The sequence below is a fragment of the Dipodomys ordii genome, unplaced genomic scaffold, assembly GCF_000151885.1.
Source record: "Dipodomys ordii isolate 6190 unplaced genomic scaffold, Dord_2.0 Scaffold118, whole genome shotgun sequence".
NCBI classification, from domain to species: Eukaryota; Metazoa; Chordata; class Mammalia; order Rodentia; family Heteromyidae; genus Dipodomys; species Dipodomys ordii.
Window position 1 is genome coordinate 335,888 of NW_012267334.1, and position 16,594 is coordinate 352,481.

At 43.7% G+C, this 16,594-nt stretch overlaps 1 protein-coding gene across 3 annotated transcripts in view; it reads right to left on the reverse strand.

Moving 5' to 3' along the window:
* The window catches only part of Ehmt1 (euchromatic histone-lysine N-methyltransferase 1), a 105,383-nt gene extending 93,052 nt beyond the window's left edge, over nt 1-12,331 (reverse strand). For all 3 annotated transcript variants that reach the window (XM_013029447.1, XM_013029448.1, XM_013029446.1), the window contains exons 1-2: nt 12,269-12,331; nt 1,124-1,680 (exon numbers count right to left, since the gene is read on the reverse strand). In XM_013029447.1, coding sequence (XP_012884901.1) covers nt 1,124-1,680; nt 12,269-12,293 — 582 coding nt within the window. In that variant the 5' untranslated portion in view covers nt 12,294-12,331. The remainder of the gene's footprint in view (nt 1-1,123; nt 1,681-12,268) is intronic.
* Between the last annotated feature and the right edge of the window lie 4,263 nt (nt 12,332-16,594).

Consider the following 16,594-nt stretch of genomic DNA (forward strand, 5'->3'; position numbering starts at 1 on the left):
AAGTGGTAGAGCGCTAGCCTTGAGCTGAAGAGCTGAGGGACAGCGCCCAGGCCCAGAGTTCAGGCCCCGCAACCGGAACCAAAAAAACAAAAATAATAATAATAAATAAATAAATAAATTTTTGAAAAAAAAAAAAAAAACCTAAGGGACAGCACCCAGGCCCTGAGTTCAAGCCTGTATGTTCATGTGCATATGCACACAGGTATACACACACAAAAGAACTAACCAAAAATAAACCTAAAAGATATCAATACACAGAATAAACAGAAGGACATAAAGGGCTAAAGGCAAAAACCAGATAAGATACTGTCTAGAGAGTCAGAAGACCCAGTGTCTACCTAAAAGGAGTTCTATGAAAAAAGGAAAAGACAATTATATCTTGCTCATCCCTGGAGATAATGAAACAAATCTTCAGGCTTGGCAGGGTCCCTGGGAGAAAGGTCTGGAACAAAGATCACTGAAGGATGTAGAAAAATACTACAGGTAGTCTACACATAAAGGGCAAGACTACTTTAGAATGTCAACAACAATGCCAGATACCAGAAATCCTGAGGGAATACAATCATAAACCCAGAATCATCCCAGCTAAATTAATACCAAGGAACAAAACAACTACACTATGGACATTTTGAAAAAAAAAAAAGTATCATGAACATAGCATGTAAGAGTTAGTGACAAGGCCCAGCAGACCAGGTGTTAAGCAGGAAGCACCACTTGTGCTAAACACAGAACAGAGTACTCTCTGCTCTCCGTCACCCTGAGCCTGGCACAGTGTGCTGTACTCCCTGCCATCAGACTTCTGCCACACTATGAACCTAACCAACTACATGCCCATGCATGTCTCTGCAAGAAATGGCAACAGCAGAGGTTGTCCCCCTAAGAGAACCCAACACATCTTCACTGGGCAAGAGAAGCCTCCAGGAGAGAGGGTGGGGAAGGTGTCATCTGGCTTTGTCACTCATATATGAAGTATTAGTAGTATGTCCTAACTACTCAGTAACCTGTAGGTGACCACCTTCCAAATGTTCACTTCCATTCATTAGCTTTTCTCCTTAATGCACAAAACTCCAGTTGCTTTCACTGAAAAGAGGAAGAAGAAAAGAACATCAAGACACAAAATTACCAGGCCCAGGACGGACTTCGGCATTGTTTTGCGTGCCCTGTGAATCCGGACGTCACTGGCAGGGGCAGCAGGCTTCCGGTCCTCGGTATCAGCACTCCCTGCCCCAGGCACAGCTGGTGCTGCAGCTGGCGTCTGAAGAAGCCCACTTGAAGTCCTGCCTTTACTGGCCCCTCCAGGAAGGGTTTTTGCAGCATGGCCAGGAAGAGATGAGGCTAGAGTGTTTGGAGTCCTCAAAGGCTGCCCTTGCAGAGCTGGTTTATTTAAGAAATATCCATTGCTTCCAATTACAGAAGTCTGCATCAAGTCATCAGCTGTGACATGGTTTTGCTTCTCCACTTCTATGTCCCTTTCTGAAACCCCATTTTCCGAAATCCGGGGTGCTCTGTTGTTGCTGTCCTGTGGGCTGGCTCTTGCGTTCTCCTGAGTATGTTTGGCCACATTTAGGTGACTAGTGTCACTGCTTTTTTCAAAAGACCCATTGGTTTCACCATCTGCAGCTGCAGGGGCCTCTCCCGCCTGTTTCTCTGTGGAAGCCTCATCGGCAGCCATGGGTGTATCTGTGAATGGAGAAAGGGTCATCCTACCTACAGAAATCCATGTATTACTTCACAGACAAATCAACACTTAGATTCAAACACATGAACTCAAGGTTATTTCTTAAACATGTCTTATAAGAAATGCCTGAGAGCTAGAGATAATAAAGCAAAGCTCCAGAAGCAGCTTCACAGGAACAAACAGGACACAGGAAAAAGAGGGTCAGGTTTCAGTCCATCCAGGATCTACATTCTCTCCTCTCTCTCTCCCCTCCCCACCCCATCCCTGCCCCCCAACATTTGAGCCACTCCTGTATGTCCTTCTTTTGAAAGCCACACTCTGGATAACTCAGAACTTTGGTCCAGGAGAGTCACAGCAAGCCATGCATATTACGTGGGCTCAACCCATTCATGCTGATGCAGAAAACTTACCAGGCAGGAAGAGCTTCTGCCAAGTGCTCAACTCTTACCACCTAGCTTAACTTGCATTGCACTTACTATCTGTGTGTGTGTGTGTGTGTGCGTGCGCGTGCATGTGTGTGTATGTGTGTGTTTGAGGATCGCAGTTCAAAGCCAGGGAAATCTGTGAGACCCTTATCTCCAATTAACCACCCAAAAACCAGAAGTGGTGGTGCAGCTTAAGTGGTAGAGCGCTCACCTTGAGCTGAAGAACTGAGCAACAGTGCCCAAGCCCGGAGTTCAAGCCCCATGACCACCAAAAGAAAAAAATTTTTTTCAAACACAAAAATCTTTTTTGTCTGTGGGCTTGAACTCAGGACCTAGGTGTTGTTCCTGAACTTTTTTGCTCAAGGCTAACACTACCACTTAGCCATAGTTCCACTTCCAGCATTTAATGGCTAATTGGGGTTTCTTTGAAACCATGATCCTCAGATCTCAATGTCCTGCATAACTAGGATTACAGGCAGAAGCCACTGGCACTCAGCTACACAAGGACAATTTCTTTTAAATCAACCAAATTTGTGTAAAGCCTATGAGCAGAAAGAAAAAAGAGGTTAAGGATATTTCCTGCCCTGGAATGGGATGACAAAAATCACAAAGATGTTAAGTCCCTTCAAAATCAATCCATAAACCAGTGATATTCTAATCAGAATTTTAATTAGTATCTTGAGGAACTCTATGGCATTAATATAAAATCTATCAGGAAGAATAAATTACCACAAATAAAAAGTACCCCATGAAAAAGAATAGTAAAAGAAAAGGAAACAAACTACTGGTACAGAGAAAATACCACAATGCCTAGCCTAAATCCAGACAAAGTTAGCTCTGGTCTCAGCACAGGTGATAAGAACTGAGCACAAAGGTCAAAGGCCCGTCATCTAGGCCCACAGGAAGCAGCCATGAGATGAAGTGCACACATGCCAACCTTTGCAGACAGTATGCACTACCCAGGATAGTCTGGAGACCTCAAAATTCATAGAAAAAAATGAAAAGGAACAGACATGATCCATAAATGGAGAAATTCATAAAACATAAAAATAATGAAATCACAGCAAGAAAAAGAAAACTCAAGTTAAGTAGGAATTATAGACTCTGTTTCACAAGAGCATAAATAGACAGGCTAGCAATGTAAAATGATACAACAGCAATTGCTAAAGCTAGTAAGGGGTATAATACCTAGATGTAAGTAACTGCTTTACTCAACAAGGCAGAAAAAAAGATGCAAAGGTAATATAGCTGTGAATGGTGATACACATCTGTAATCCCAGAACGCAGACACAGGAGATTAGACAGAGCAACATATTAGCAAAATCCTAATTGAAAAATAATTCAGAGCCTGGAATAATGATTTGCACCTATAATACAAGGTTCTTGGGAAGCGGAGATCAAACGGATCTCAGTTTGAGACCAGCCTGGGTAAAATGTTCACAAGACCCTAACTCAATAAAAATCTGGGTATGGAGCTAGGTACACACATATACATACCTGTCATCTCAGCGTTAGGTGAAGTGTAAATTAGAGAAATATAAAAGTATAAACTGGGCCAGGTGCCAGTAGCTCATACCTATAATCCTAATAACTCAGGAGGCTGAGATCTGAGGATCACCGTTCAAAGCCAGCCTGGGAAGGAAAGTCCATTAGACTCTTATCTCCAATTAGACACCAGAAAATCAGAAGTAGCACTGTGGCTCAAGTGGTAGAGCGCTAGCCTTGAGCTGAAGAGCTGGGGGACAGTGCCCAGGCCCAGAGTTCAGGCCCCATGACCGGACCCCCCCGCAAAAAAAAATTACTACTCCTGTATTCCTACTACTCAGGAGGATGAGATCTTAGGACCATGGTTCAAAGCCAGGCTGGCCAAGAAAGTCAACTAAGCACAAACAAAAAAAAAGTTGGAAAGTGGAGCTATGGTTCAAGTGGTAGAATGCTAGCCTTGAGCAAAAGAAAAGAACTCAGGGACAGTGCCCACGCCCTGAGTTCAATCACTAGGATGTCATTTCGTGATGAAGATAGAATCTTAAAATACAAGAATCATAAGCCAGGCACTAGAAGGCTGATGAGAGCTGAGAATCACAGTTCAAAGCCAACCCGGACAGTAAAGACTGTAAGACTCTTATCTCCAATAAACCACTAGAAAACTGGAAGTGGTGCTGTGGCTCAAGTGGTAGAGCACTAGCCTTGAGCTAAAGAGCTGAGGGACAGCGCCCAGGCCTAGAGTTCAAGCCTCATGCCTCCCCCTACCAAAAAGGAGTACTTGCTTATGGAAATTCAATATTCCCCAACTATGATTTCAATACTTCTCAAACATAAATGCCACATAAGTCTCCAGACGCTACTCAGCTAGGGTACAAGGGATTGACCTATACCACTAACCAACTTGACCAGACCTACCACCATTGGTATCTCTACCAATATCAACAGATAGTCATTTTGACGGGTCATGAGGTAAGTCTCAATAAATTTAAAATTACTGCAGCTAGAGAGATTATATTTTTTGACCACAATTATGATAGAGTTACTCTATTTTAAAAGTACCACCAGCTAACTGGGGCTGGGAATGTGGCTCAGTGGTAGAGTGCTTGTCTAGCATGCATGAATACCTGGCTTCGATTCCTCGGTACCACATAAACAGAAATAGCCAGAAGTGATGCCGTGGTCCATGTTGTAGAGCACTAGCCTTGAACAAAAGAAGCTCCGGGATGGGGCTGAGAAGGTGGCTCAGTGGTAGAGTGCTTGCCTTGCATGCATGAGGCCCTGGGTTCGATTCCCCAGCACCACATAAGCAAAACGAAAAAAAGCCGGTAGTGGCACTGTGGCTCAAGTGGTAGAATGCTAGCCTTGAGCTGAAGAGCTGAGGGACAGTGCCCAGGCCCAGAGTTCAAGCTCCAGGACTGGCAAAAAAAAAAAAAAAGTGCTCAGTGTACCCTAGAAACATACCATAGAAACAGATCATGCTTGCTTGAAGCTTTGTTTTGCTTCTGTAATTTCCGTCTTGGCTTGCACCTGCAGGAAAGAACCGCTAGGGACTTTTCACCCCTGAGCAAACAAAAATGTAGATTTTCTACATAAAGAGAGCCCTAAAAAATGGCTCAGCACTGCATTTGGGGACCACTGATCTAGTGTAGTCGCCAGCCAGCTAATAAAGACTTTCCTTTGATCATACTCCGTGTCCATGTGGTCCTCTCTGGCAGCCCACCTCATAACAAAATTACAAGTTTGGCTGGGCACTGGTGGGTCAAACTTGTAATCCTAGCCACTCAGGAGTCTGTGGCTCAAATGGTAGAGCACTGGCCTTAAGCTGAAGAGCTGAGAGACAGTGCCCAGACTCAAGAGTTCAAGCCCCATGATTGACCAAAAAATAAAAGAAGTTAGTAAGAAAAGTTGGACAGGGTAATTCATTCCTATAATAATAATAATAGCACCCAAAAGCAAAGGCAGAAAGATAGGGGATTTAGCAGGAGCTAACAAAACAAAGAAGATTCTCCAACAAAACAAAGAAAATTCAATAAAAATATGATACAAGGGCTGAGAAGGTGGCTCAGTGGTAGAGTGCTTGCCGTGCATGCATGAACCCCTGGGTTCGATTCCTCAGCACCACATAAGCAGAAAAAGCCGGAAGTGGTGCCATGGCTCAAGCAGTAGAGCGCTAACCTGGAGCTGAAGAGGTGAGAGACAGCACCACAATTCAAGACCCATCACCAAAAAAAAAAGATACAAATGTATGGTTATGTTTCTGAATACTTTATACTCTTTAATCGATCTTCAGGTCAGTTTTTGTGCCAATAGCATGATTATTTTCATTATTATAGTTCTGTAGTATAACTTAAAATCTGATACTGTGATACCTCCAGTGGTGTTCTTTTCACTTAAGGATAGCTTTCTGCCTTCATATGATCTTTGGCGTTGGTTTTGGTAATTCTGTGAAGAATGATACTGGTACTTGGATGGGTTTTGCATTAAATTTGTATATTAAGAGCCAATTAAGGGCTGGGAAGGTGGCTCAGTGGTAGAGCACTTGCCTTGCATGCCTGAGGCTCTGGGTTCAATTCCTCAGCACCACATAAGCAGGAAAAAAAAAAAGCTGGAAGTGGCACTGTGGCTCAAGTGATAGAGTGCTAGTCTTGAGCTAAAGAACTGAGGGACAGCGCCAGGCCCAGAGTTCAGGCCCCACAACCGGACCCTACCCCCACCCCTCAAAAAAGAGCCAATTAATTTTTGACAAATGAGCCAAGAACATACTATAGAGAATAGACACCCACTTCAACAAATGGTGCTGGGAAAACTGCAAGAGACTGAAACTGGACCTCAATCAATTATTGTGTATGAAAACCAACTCCAGCTGGATCAAATTGCTCAAATAAGACCCAAAACTTTAAATCTACTATAGGAAAATGTAGAAAAACAAACTATGAAAGATGCAGTTTTTTCCTGAATAGGACTCTAGATGCCCAGGGGACGGAAGCAAGAATTGACAAATAGGACTATACCAAAAAAGTGTTTGCACAGCTAAAGAAACAATCACCAGAACCAGAAACAACCCATAGGATGGGGAAAGAAACCTTTACTAACTACTCAACAGATGAAGGATTAATATCCAGAATACACAGAGAACTGGAAAAATTAAACTGCAAGAGAACAAGCAGTCCTATCTACAAATAGTCAAGTGAACTGAACAGAGAACTCACAAGAAGAAATACAAATGACAGTAGATACATGAAAATGTACTCAGCAACAGTCTCAAAGGAGATACAAATCAAACTTTCTCTAAGATTCCATCTCACCCCACTCAGAGTGGTAACAATCACGAAAGCAAATAGCAACAAATGTTCAAGAGGATGCAGGAAAGAAGATCCCTCATACACCATAGGTGGGAATAACAATTACTGCAGCCTCTGTAGAAAAGAGTAGGGATTCCTCAAAAACCAAAAAGGAGATTCATTATAACCTCTCCATACCACTATTGGGCATATATCAAAAGGATAGTAAATCCATACATCAAAAAGATACCTGTAAGCTGGCTGCCAATGGCTCACACCTATAATCCTAGCAACTCAGGAGGCTGAGATCTGAGGATCATAGTTCAAAGTCAGCCTGGGCAGGAAAGTCTGTGACATTCTTATCTCCAATTAACTACCAGAAAACCAGCAGTGATGCTGTGGCTCAAGTGGTGGAGCACTGGCTTTAAGCTGAAGAACGCAGGGACAGCACCCAGGCTCAGAGTTCAAGCTCCATGACAAACAAAAAAAGAAAAAGAAAAAAAAAAAGAAAGAAACCTTCATTCAAATCCATGTTTATCACAATAATGTTCCTAATAGCCAAACAACAGAATAAAACTAGGTAGTTACTCAACAACAGATGAATGGATAAAGATGTGATACACATACACATACAATATGAAATATTACACAGTTATAAAGGAAAATAAAACAGGAAAATGAATACAATCAGAGGATACCATACTGAGTGAGACAAGACAAGCTCAAAAAACAAATATATGTTTTCACTTATATGTAGAACTTAAACCTAAAAGACATTTATGGACACACACACACACACACACACACACACACACACACGAATATATACCCACATCTAATTTCTTACATGGTTAAATAGAACATGAATCTATTCAGGAGATGAGACTACTCAGGAAGAAAAGGAGAGGAGAGGGTGACAAAAAGAGGGTGTGTAACTATATAACACGTTATATAAGAACAGCACAGAGAAATTCAACACAAGTTGATCATCCATAGGGGATGAGGAGTAAAGGAGTAAGACTGAACTAGGCACAGTGGCTAATACCTGTAATCCTTGGATGCAAGAGGCTGAAATCTGAGGATTGTGGACAGGTTCAGTGTTATAAGACCCACTGGAGTCACAACAATAAATACAAAAATAAAGAATTGTCTCCGCAAGGCAAAGTCCATTTCTGCAGGAGGGTGTGCCACCAGCCGAAATCTGGCAGGCAAGCAAGCACATAGAGCAGGCAGGCTGCACCCCTCTTTATCCCTAGCTGGACTGGTTGAGCTAAGGTTCAATCTGTTCATGATTGACTACTCTGAACAAGGTAAAATGTAATCTGCTCATGATTGGCTAGTTTGAGTGGGTAAAATGTATTTACCTAAAGTTACTTTGAGATAAGATTAACAGTACACAAGTAATCTCAAAATATACCGAGTACCCTCTGCTATTTCTTGTACAATCTGAGGTATACTGTAATTCCATCTTGAAAAGAAATCAGTTTAAGACAAAACCTTACACTTCCAAAATCCTTCTGTATCACAAAGCAAGTTAAAGAGCCAAGCAACACACTTTGGTTAAACAAAGTTTTTCTCAGCAGCCCAAGCAGGAAAATCCATGAGACTCTTACCTCCCATTAATCATCAAAAAGCCTGAAGTGGAGCTGTGTCTCAAGTGGTAAAGTGCTATTCTTGAGCAGAAAGCTCAAAGACAGTGCCCGGGCCCTGAGTTCTATCCAAAGGACAGATGAACGGACAGATAGGATAAAGAAAAAAAGGAAAGGATAAAGGAAAGGATGAAGGAAAGGATGAAGGAAAGGATGAAGGAAAGGAAAGGAAAGGAAAGGAAAAGAAAGGAATGGAGGAGAGAACAAGAGAGAAAAATTGAAAGACAGATAAGAGGAAGAGAGAAAGGGATGGAGAGAAGGAATATTTGAAATACATTTCTAAGTATATTTGAGAGCAGCATAGTGAAACTTGATGCAAGAGGTTGGTTAGTAGGGTTGAGGGAAATAAATACTGTGAATAGTGGGAATTAGCAGGAGGTGGGCTTGTGAGCAGGATGAAAGAGGTTGAAAATTGTTTAAATAAATTACTTGCAACTATAAAAATGGAGCAAGGAAACCTGTTGGGGGCTGAATTTTTGCAGAGGGGAAGAAAGGAGGAGTAACAGAGGGGTGAGATTGATTGTAAAACGGTGTAAACTTGTATGTAGATGTAGCAAACTCCCCACATGACTAATATAAGCTAATGAAAATACTAAAAAAACAAAAAAAAGTATACAATCTTCAACTATTTATTTATTTTGGCCAGTCACGGGGCCTGAACTCTGAGCCTGGACGCTGTCCCTCAGCTCTTCAATTCAAGGCTAAAGCTCTACCACTTGAGTAACAGAGCCACTTCCAGCTTTGTCTGCTTATGTGGTACTGAGGAATCGAACCTAGGGTGCCATGTATGCAAGGCAAGCACTCTACCAGAGCCCCCTTTCCAGCCCAGTCCTTAATTTTTTAAAAGAATTAAATAGTTTAAAAAAGAAAGACTCAGAAGGGAAATTAATTTTAATTACCTATTGCATACCAGAACTAGCCTTGAGGTGAATAGCTGAGGGACAGCGCCCAGGCCCAGAGTTCAGGCCCACAACTGGACCCAAAAAAAAAAAAAAAAGAGCTAGGCACCGGTGGCTCATGCCTATCATCCTAGCTACTCAGGAGGCTGAGATCTGAGGATCACAGTTCAAAGCCAGCCCAGGCAGGAAAGTCCATGAGAATCTTATCTCCAATAAACCATCAGGAAACCAGGAGGGAGCTGTGGCTCAAGAAGTAGAGTGCTTAAGGGATAGGAAGGGGAAACAAAGGAGGAGGCAACAATGCTTGATAAGAAATGTACTCATTATTCTTCCCATGTAACTCCTCTGTACAGTATTTTAACAATAAAAAAAAATTAAAAAAAAAAAGAAGTAGAGTGCTTGCCTTAAGTAGAAGAGCTGAGGGACAGCAGCCAGACCCAGAGTTCAAGCCCTATAACCAACCAAAAAAAAAAAAATCTACACAAAGAAAAAGTAGGCATAAGTCTTTGATTGTCTACTAAGTAAGTTTCTTACATATTAAACCAAAAGCATTAGAAGTCAAAAAAAAAAAAAGATAACCAGAATTCACCAAAATAAAATTATTTTTGATGTCTAAATGAACATCTGTGTTTCAAAGGGCAGCATCAAAAAAATATTAATATAGCCTTCTTTCTCTTTTAAAAGTTCTTTGTGCACTGAAATTCCTTGAGATAAGAAATTCTAGTCTCCTGTCTTCTTCAGGCCCAGCTTTCAATAAACCATTTTCCTTCCACAAAAAAAGAAAAGAAAAGGAAGAAGCCGGGCGCCGGTGGCTCATGCCTGTAATCCTAGCTACTCAAGAGACTGAGATCTGAGGATCATGGTTCAAAGCCAGCCCAGGCAGGAAAGTCCATGAGACTCTTATCTCCAATAAAGTACTAGAAAACTGGATGTGGCGCTGTGGCTCAAGTGGTAGAGCGCTCACTTTGAGCTGAAGAGCACAAGGACAAGGCACAGGCCCAGAGTTCAATCCCCATGATTGACAAAAAAAAAAGGAAGGAAAGGAGGGAGGGAGGGAGGGAGGGAGGGAGGGAAAAAATCAGGCCAGGCTCACACCTGTGATCCTAGCTACTGAGGAGGCTGAGATCTGAGGCTAGGGGTTTGAAGGCAGCCAGAGCAGGAAAATTCATGTTTGTTGGTTGGTTTTGAGGGGGAATGGGTAGGTCATGAACTCAGGACCTGGGCTTGGTCCCTAAGCTCTTGCTCAAGTCTAGCGCTCTACAACTTTGAGTCACAGCTACTTCCAGTTTTCTGGTGGTTAATTGGATATAAGATAATCCACTGTATAAAGAGCGTAGGACTCCTAAGGATTCCAGGCTTGGCTCAGAGTCGTAAGTGAGGAAGGAAAAGCACCAGGCAAGACGGTCGGGTATGCACTCCCGGCACCTTATACATACAGTAACTCTACCAAAAGGGTAAAAGCCTATGGAATAAACAGTTGCCAGCCTCAGAGCTGGCAATAGAGAGAGCAAAGTCACCATAGTGCATCAGGAACGAGACGTCAAGGGACCAGTGGGCTAAGTGAGGTCTGAACAGGCACACACAGAGACTCTGCTCTGGGAAAGGGCATAATGCAGCCAATTGCCAATAGCCTGTCTAGTAAAAGAAGACCTGATTCAGAGCCTCCCACAGGACCAGAGTCTGAGCTACTCCTGTAGCTGCATGCCTTAAAGGGTTATAAAAAACACACACCTTCAAAATCTTATGACGAGCTCCTGCAGAGGTGGCCACATTGGACACAGAGTATAGACACTTGGTATATGCTCTTCAGGCACATCTAAAAATATGCTAGGCATTCCCCCTAACCTCTTAGAGAACAGCTCTTCAATCTCTCCTCATATTGCATACCTCTGTTAGATACCCCTTTTCAACATCCTTCCCTCTGAGCTTCTAGTTTACTTTCTCCAGAATGACATATGAACGGAGTCACACAGCATGTGGCCTTTGGAACCTGGCTCTTTTCTTACCAAAGCACACTTAAAGTGCATCCATGTCGTAGTCACTGGTGGCTCACACCTGCAATCCTAGCTACTCAGGAGGCTGAGATCTAAGGACCATGGTTTGAAGCCAGCCTAGGCAGGAAAGTCCATGAGTCTCTTCTCTCCAATTAACCACCAAAAAAACTATAAGAGCTGAAGCTCAAGTGGCAGAACTCTAGCCTTGAGCAAAAAGCTCAGGGTCAGTGCTCACCCTCAGAGTCCAAGATCTATGACTGACCAAAAACACACAAAAAAAAATCATCCAGGTTGGCTGGGAAGGTGGCTCAGTGGTAGAGTGCTTGCCTTGCATGCATGAGGCCCTGGGTTTGATTCCTCAGCACCACATAAGCAAAAAGAAAAAAGCCGGAAGTGGCGCTGCGGCTCAAGTGGTAGAGCGCTAGCCTTGAGCTGAAGAGCTGAGGGACAGCACCCAGGCCCAGAGTTCACGCTCCATGACCGGCCAAAATAAATAAATAGTTGAAAAAAAAATATCATCCAGGTCATTGTATGAACCATGCTGTTTTTCTACCACTCCACCAGGTGCAGGCATCTCAATTTATCTAGTATGTTATCAGACAAGGCCTGAGCAGCTTCCAGTTTTCAGTGATGTAAGTATAGATTCTACAAACATTCATACACTCACTCAAATTTTTCTTTTTGGAATACTACAAGATGAGGATATGCAGGGTTTTGTTTTTCATACTCAATCTTTTCCCTTTGTAGCAGACATTTTGTGTGTCTGTATGTGTGTATATGCATATCTATCTATTTAAGAATGTGAGCAGTTGCATACAGGAAAGTTACCTTTCTTGTCTAAGTAAACTGACCCTTACCTTCTCTTAGCAGCTCTGTTTTCATGCAACACTCTTGCTTAGTCTCCCCCTTGGCCGGAACTGCCTGCTAGGAAAAAAATTTAAAAAGTCAGCAACTTGGGTGCATCAGGGGCAGACTTGTCTAAAAATCAGTGACAAACCTCACCACCTAATACATGTCCGGTAATCTACCCAAGAACAAAATGGTCGCCTCCTGGAGGAAGGTTTGCCACTCACAGAACTGTTTATCTAACCTGTAGCTCAGGACAGGATTCTTAATAATAAATTTGTATTCACATGTCTCCTGTATCATTAGAAATCTGACATATCTGATATGGCTCACTTCCAAATGTGAGCCAAAGCAGATCTTCCTCCTATAAGTTGGTTTTCTCAGTCATTTGTCACAACAAGCAAAAACTGACCAACACAGCTTCTGCCAGTAAACAGGAAGTCATATAAAAGAAGGTCTGGAAGGAAGGGGAGAACAAGGGAATGGGTGACGTTGTCCAAAAAGAAATGTAATCTTGGCCAGGCACCAGTGGCTCACCCCTGTCATCCTAGCTACTCAGGAGGCTGAGACATGTGGATTGTGGGTTGGTTCAAAGCCAGCTCAGGCAGGGAAGTCCATGAGACTCTTAGCTCCAATAAACTATTCATAAAAAGCTAGAAGTGAAGTGGCACTGTAGCTCAAGTGGTAGAGCGCTTGCTTGCCTTGAGCTGAAGAGCTGAGGGACAGCGCTCAGGCCCAGAGTTAAAGCCCTGCAACGAACAAAAAAAAGCTAGAAGTGGGACTGTGGCTCAGGTGGTAGGATTCTAGACTTGACACAAAGGGACAGAGCTCAGGCCCAGACCATTAAAAAAAAAAAAAAAAAAAGGAGAAGAAAAAGAAATGTACTCTTGCTGGCTGGGTACTGGTAGGGCATGCCTATAATCCTAGCTACTCTGGAGGCTGAGAACTGAACACTGGGGTATAAAGCCAGCCCACGTAAGAAAGTCCACAAGACATATCTCCAATTAACTACCAGAAATCCAGAAATGGAGCTGTGGCTCAAAGTGGTAGAGTGCTAGCCTTGAGCAAAAAAAGCTCAGGGAAAGTGCCCAGACCCTGATTTCAAGCCCACGACCCACAGGCAAAGGGAAGAAGGGAAGGGGAGGGGAGGGGAAGGAGGAAAGGGGAGGAGAGGGCAGGGGAGGGGTCAGGAGGGTAGGGGAGGAGAGGGGAGGATTTGTTTTTTGTTTTGTTTTGGCTAATAATGGGGCTTGAACTCTGGGCCTCCACACTGTCTCTGAGCCCCCTTGTGCTCAAGGCTAGCACTCTACCACTTGAGCCACAGCGCCACTTCCAGCTTTTTCTGTGATTTATTGGATAAAAGTTTTACAGACTTAGGTGGGCACCAATGGCTCATTCCTGTAACCCTAGCTACTCAAGAGGCTGAGATCTGAGGATCATGGTTCAAAGCCAGCCCCAGCAGGAAAGTCCATAAGACTCTATCTCCAACAAACCACCAGAAAACCAGAAGTGGTGCAGTAGCTCAAGTGGCAGAGTGATCGCTTTGAGCTGAAGAGCTGAGGGACAGAGCCCAGGCCCAGAGTTCAAGCCTCACAACAGAACAAAAATAAAATAAAATAAAAATAAATTACCAACTTTCCTGCCCTAGTTGGCTTCAAACCATAATCCTCAGATCTTCGCCTCCTGTAGCTAGAATTACAGGCTTGAGCCACCACTTCCTTATAATTGTAACCCCTCTGCATATTGCCTTTACATTAACAATAAAAGGGGTTGGGAATGTGGCTTAGTGGTAGAGTGCTTGCCTAGCATGCATGAAGCCATGGGTTCAATTTCTCAGTACCACATAAACAGAAAAAGCCCGAAGTGGAGCTGTGACTCTAGTGGTAAGAGTGCTAGCCATAAGCAAAAAGAAGCTAAAGAACAGTGCCCAGGCCCTGAGTTCAAGCCCCAGTATGGCAATAACAACAACAATAATAAAAAGGGGGTGAGATCTGACTTCTATAGGGACCTAGTAACAACAGGTGACCAAGTATTGCATTTCAGTTCTCGAGTACAATTTCCTGTAACAGAAGCCCCCCACAAGACATGTCTAATGGCAAGTTGGATAAGAAAAACGCAGGTAAGCCGGGCGCTGGTGGCTCACGCCTGTAATCCTAGCTACTCAGGAGGCTAATATCTGAGGATCACAGTTCAAAACTGGCTTAGGGCCAGGCACCGCTGGCTCACGCCTGTAATCCTAGCTACTCAGGAGGATGAGATCTGAGGATCGCGGTTCAAAGCCAGCCCGGGCAGGAGAGACCGTGAGACTCCTATCTCCAGTAAACCATCAGAAAACCGGAAGTGGCGCTGTAGCTTAAGTGGTAGAGCGCTCGCCTTGCGCTGAAGAGCTGAGGGACAGCGCCCAGGCCCAGAGTTCAGACCCCACAACAGGACCCAAAAGAAAAAAAAAAAAAAAGACTGATAGTAAAATAATTAGTTACCAGAAATTTAAACTGCTCCCAAAAAGTCTTCACAGTTGTGTGAGGAGTCAACTAGTCAGCTCAAGGGTCAGTAGCACACAAACTAGGCTAGCCCAGTTCAAAGAGCAGGCAGGAGGCTTCTCAAGACAAGCATGACCCATGCACCAGGAGTGGTGTTCTGTAGCCCACCCGGATCAACTTGGAGCCCAGCGCCGGTGGCTCACGCCTGTCATCCTAGCTACTCAGGAGGCTGAGATCTGAGCATCGTGGTTCAAAGCCAGCCCGGGCAGGAAAGTCCATGAGACTCCTATCTCCAGTAAACCATCAGAAAACCAGAAGTGGCGCTGTGGCTCAAGTGGTAGAGCGCTCGCCTTGAGCTGAAGAGCTCAGGGACAGCGCCCAGGCCCAGAGTTCAAGCCCTGTGACTGAGCCACCCCCCAAAAAAAAAAATTCTTGGTGGGCTGGGAATGTGGTTTAGTGGTAGAGTGCTCACCTAGCATGCATAAAGCCCTAAGTTCAATTCCTCAATACCACATAAACAGCAAAACCAGAAGTGGTGCTATGGCTCTAATAGTAGATGCTAGCTTTGAGCAAAAGAAGCTCAGAGACAGTGCTTAGGCCTGAGTTCAACCCCCAGGACTGGCAAAAAAAAAAAAAAACTTGGTGCATGGATCACAAATTCTACATTTCACAAAGCCAACTCCAAGGTCTGCTCTGGTGTCTGGTGCTATAGCTAGGTAGGGCTTTCCAGAAAATAGAAGTAAGCCAGACACTGATGACTCACATCTATAATCCTAGCTGACATTGGTGCATCAAGGTTTGAAGTCATCCTAGACAGAAAAGTCCAAGAGATTCTATCTTCAAGTAATTAGCAAAAAACCCAGGTGAAAGATATGGCTCAAAGATAAAGCACAAGTCACAATGAAAGAGCCAGGCAAGACAATTGGGCCTTGAGTGCGGGCACAAAAAAAAAAGGGGGGGTGGGGGAGAGAAGCCAGGTATCAATGGCTCACACCTATAATCCTAGCTACTCAGGAGGCTGAGATTCAAGGATTGTGGTTCAAAGCCAGACCAGGCAGGAAAGTCCATGAGACTCTTATCTTCAATTAACCATCAAAAAGTAGAGTTGTGACTCAAATGGTAAAACACTAGCCTGGAGCAAAAAAGAGACAGCACCAAGGCCCTGCCTGGACAAAGCCACTGCCACAATCCCCCTTTGACCCCTAGGACCTAGCAAGCTGGGCTCTCCATCCCTAGAAGCCATGCCATCTCAGAGATGATTTCCCTCCTTCTACCCAGAAAGCATCCATAAATCATTTCCACATCTACTACAGAATACAAGGCTAGTACAAAGAAAGCCAACTGTAACTGCTACAAATCTCCTAAGTTTAAGTACAGCTCAAAAGAAATCAGAAATAAGGGGGGGGGGGGATGTAGTTGTGGAGGTGGGAGGGAAGGGATGATAGGGGAAAAACAACATTTGATAAGAAATGTACTCATTACCTTGCTTGTGATTGTAAACCCTCCGTACATTTTCACAATAAAAAAAAACTTACTTAAAAGCCGGGAGCCGGTGGCTCACGCCTGTAATCCTAGCTACACAGGAGGTTGAGATCTGAGGATCATGGTTCAAAGCCAGCCTGGGCAGGAAAGTCCATGAGACTCTCATCTCCAATAAACCACTAGTACACCTGAAGTGGCGCTGTGGCTCAATCGGTAGAGTGCTCCCCTTGAGCTGAAGAGCACAGGGACAGTGCCCAAGCCCAGAGTTCAAGCCCCACAACCAACCAAAAAAAAAAACTTATTAAAAAAATAAGATAAAGAAAGCAGAAATAAAATTACTCACTAGGAGAGCAAAAGAACATGGCTGGATAGCTC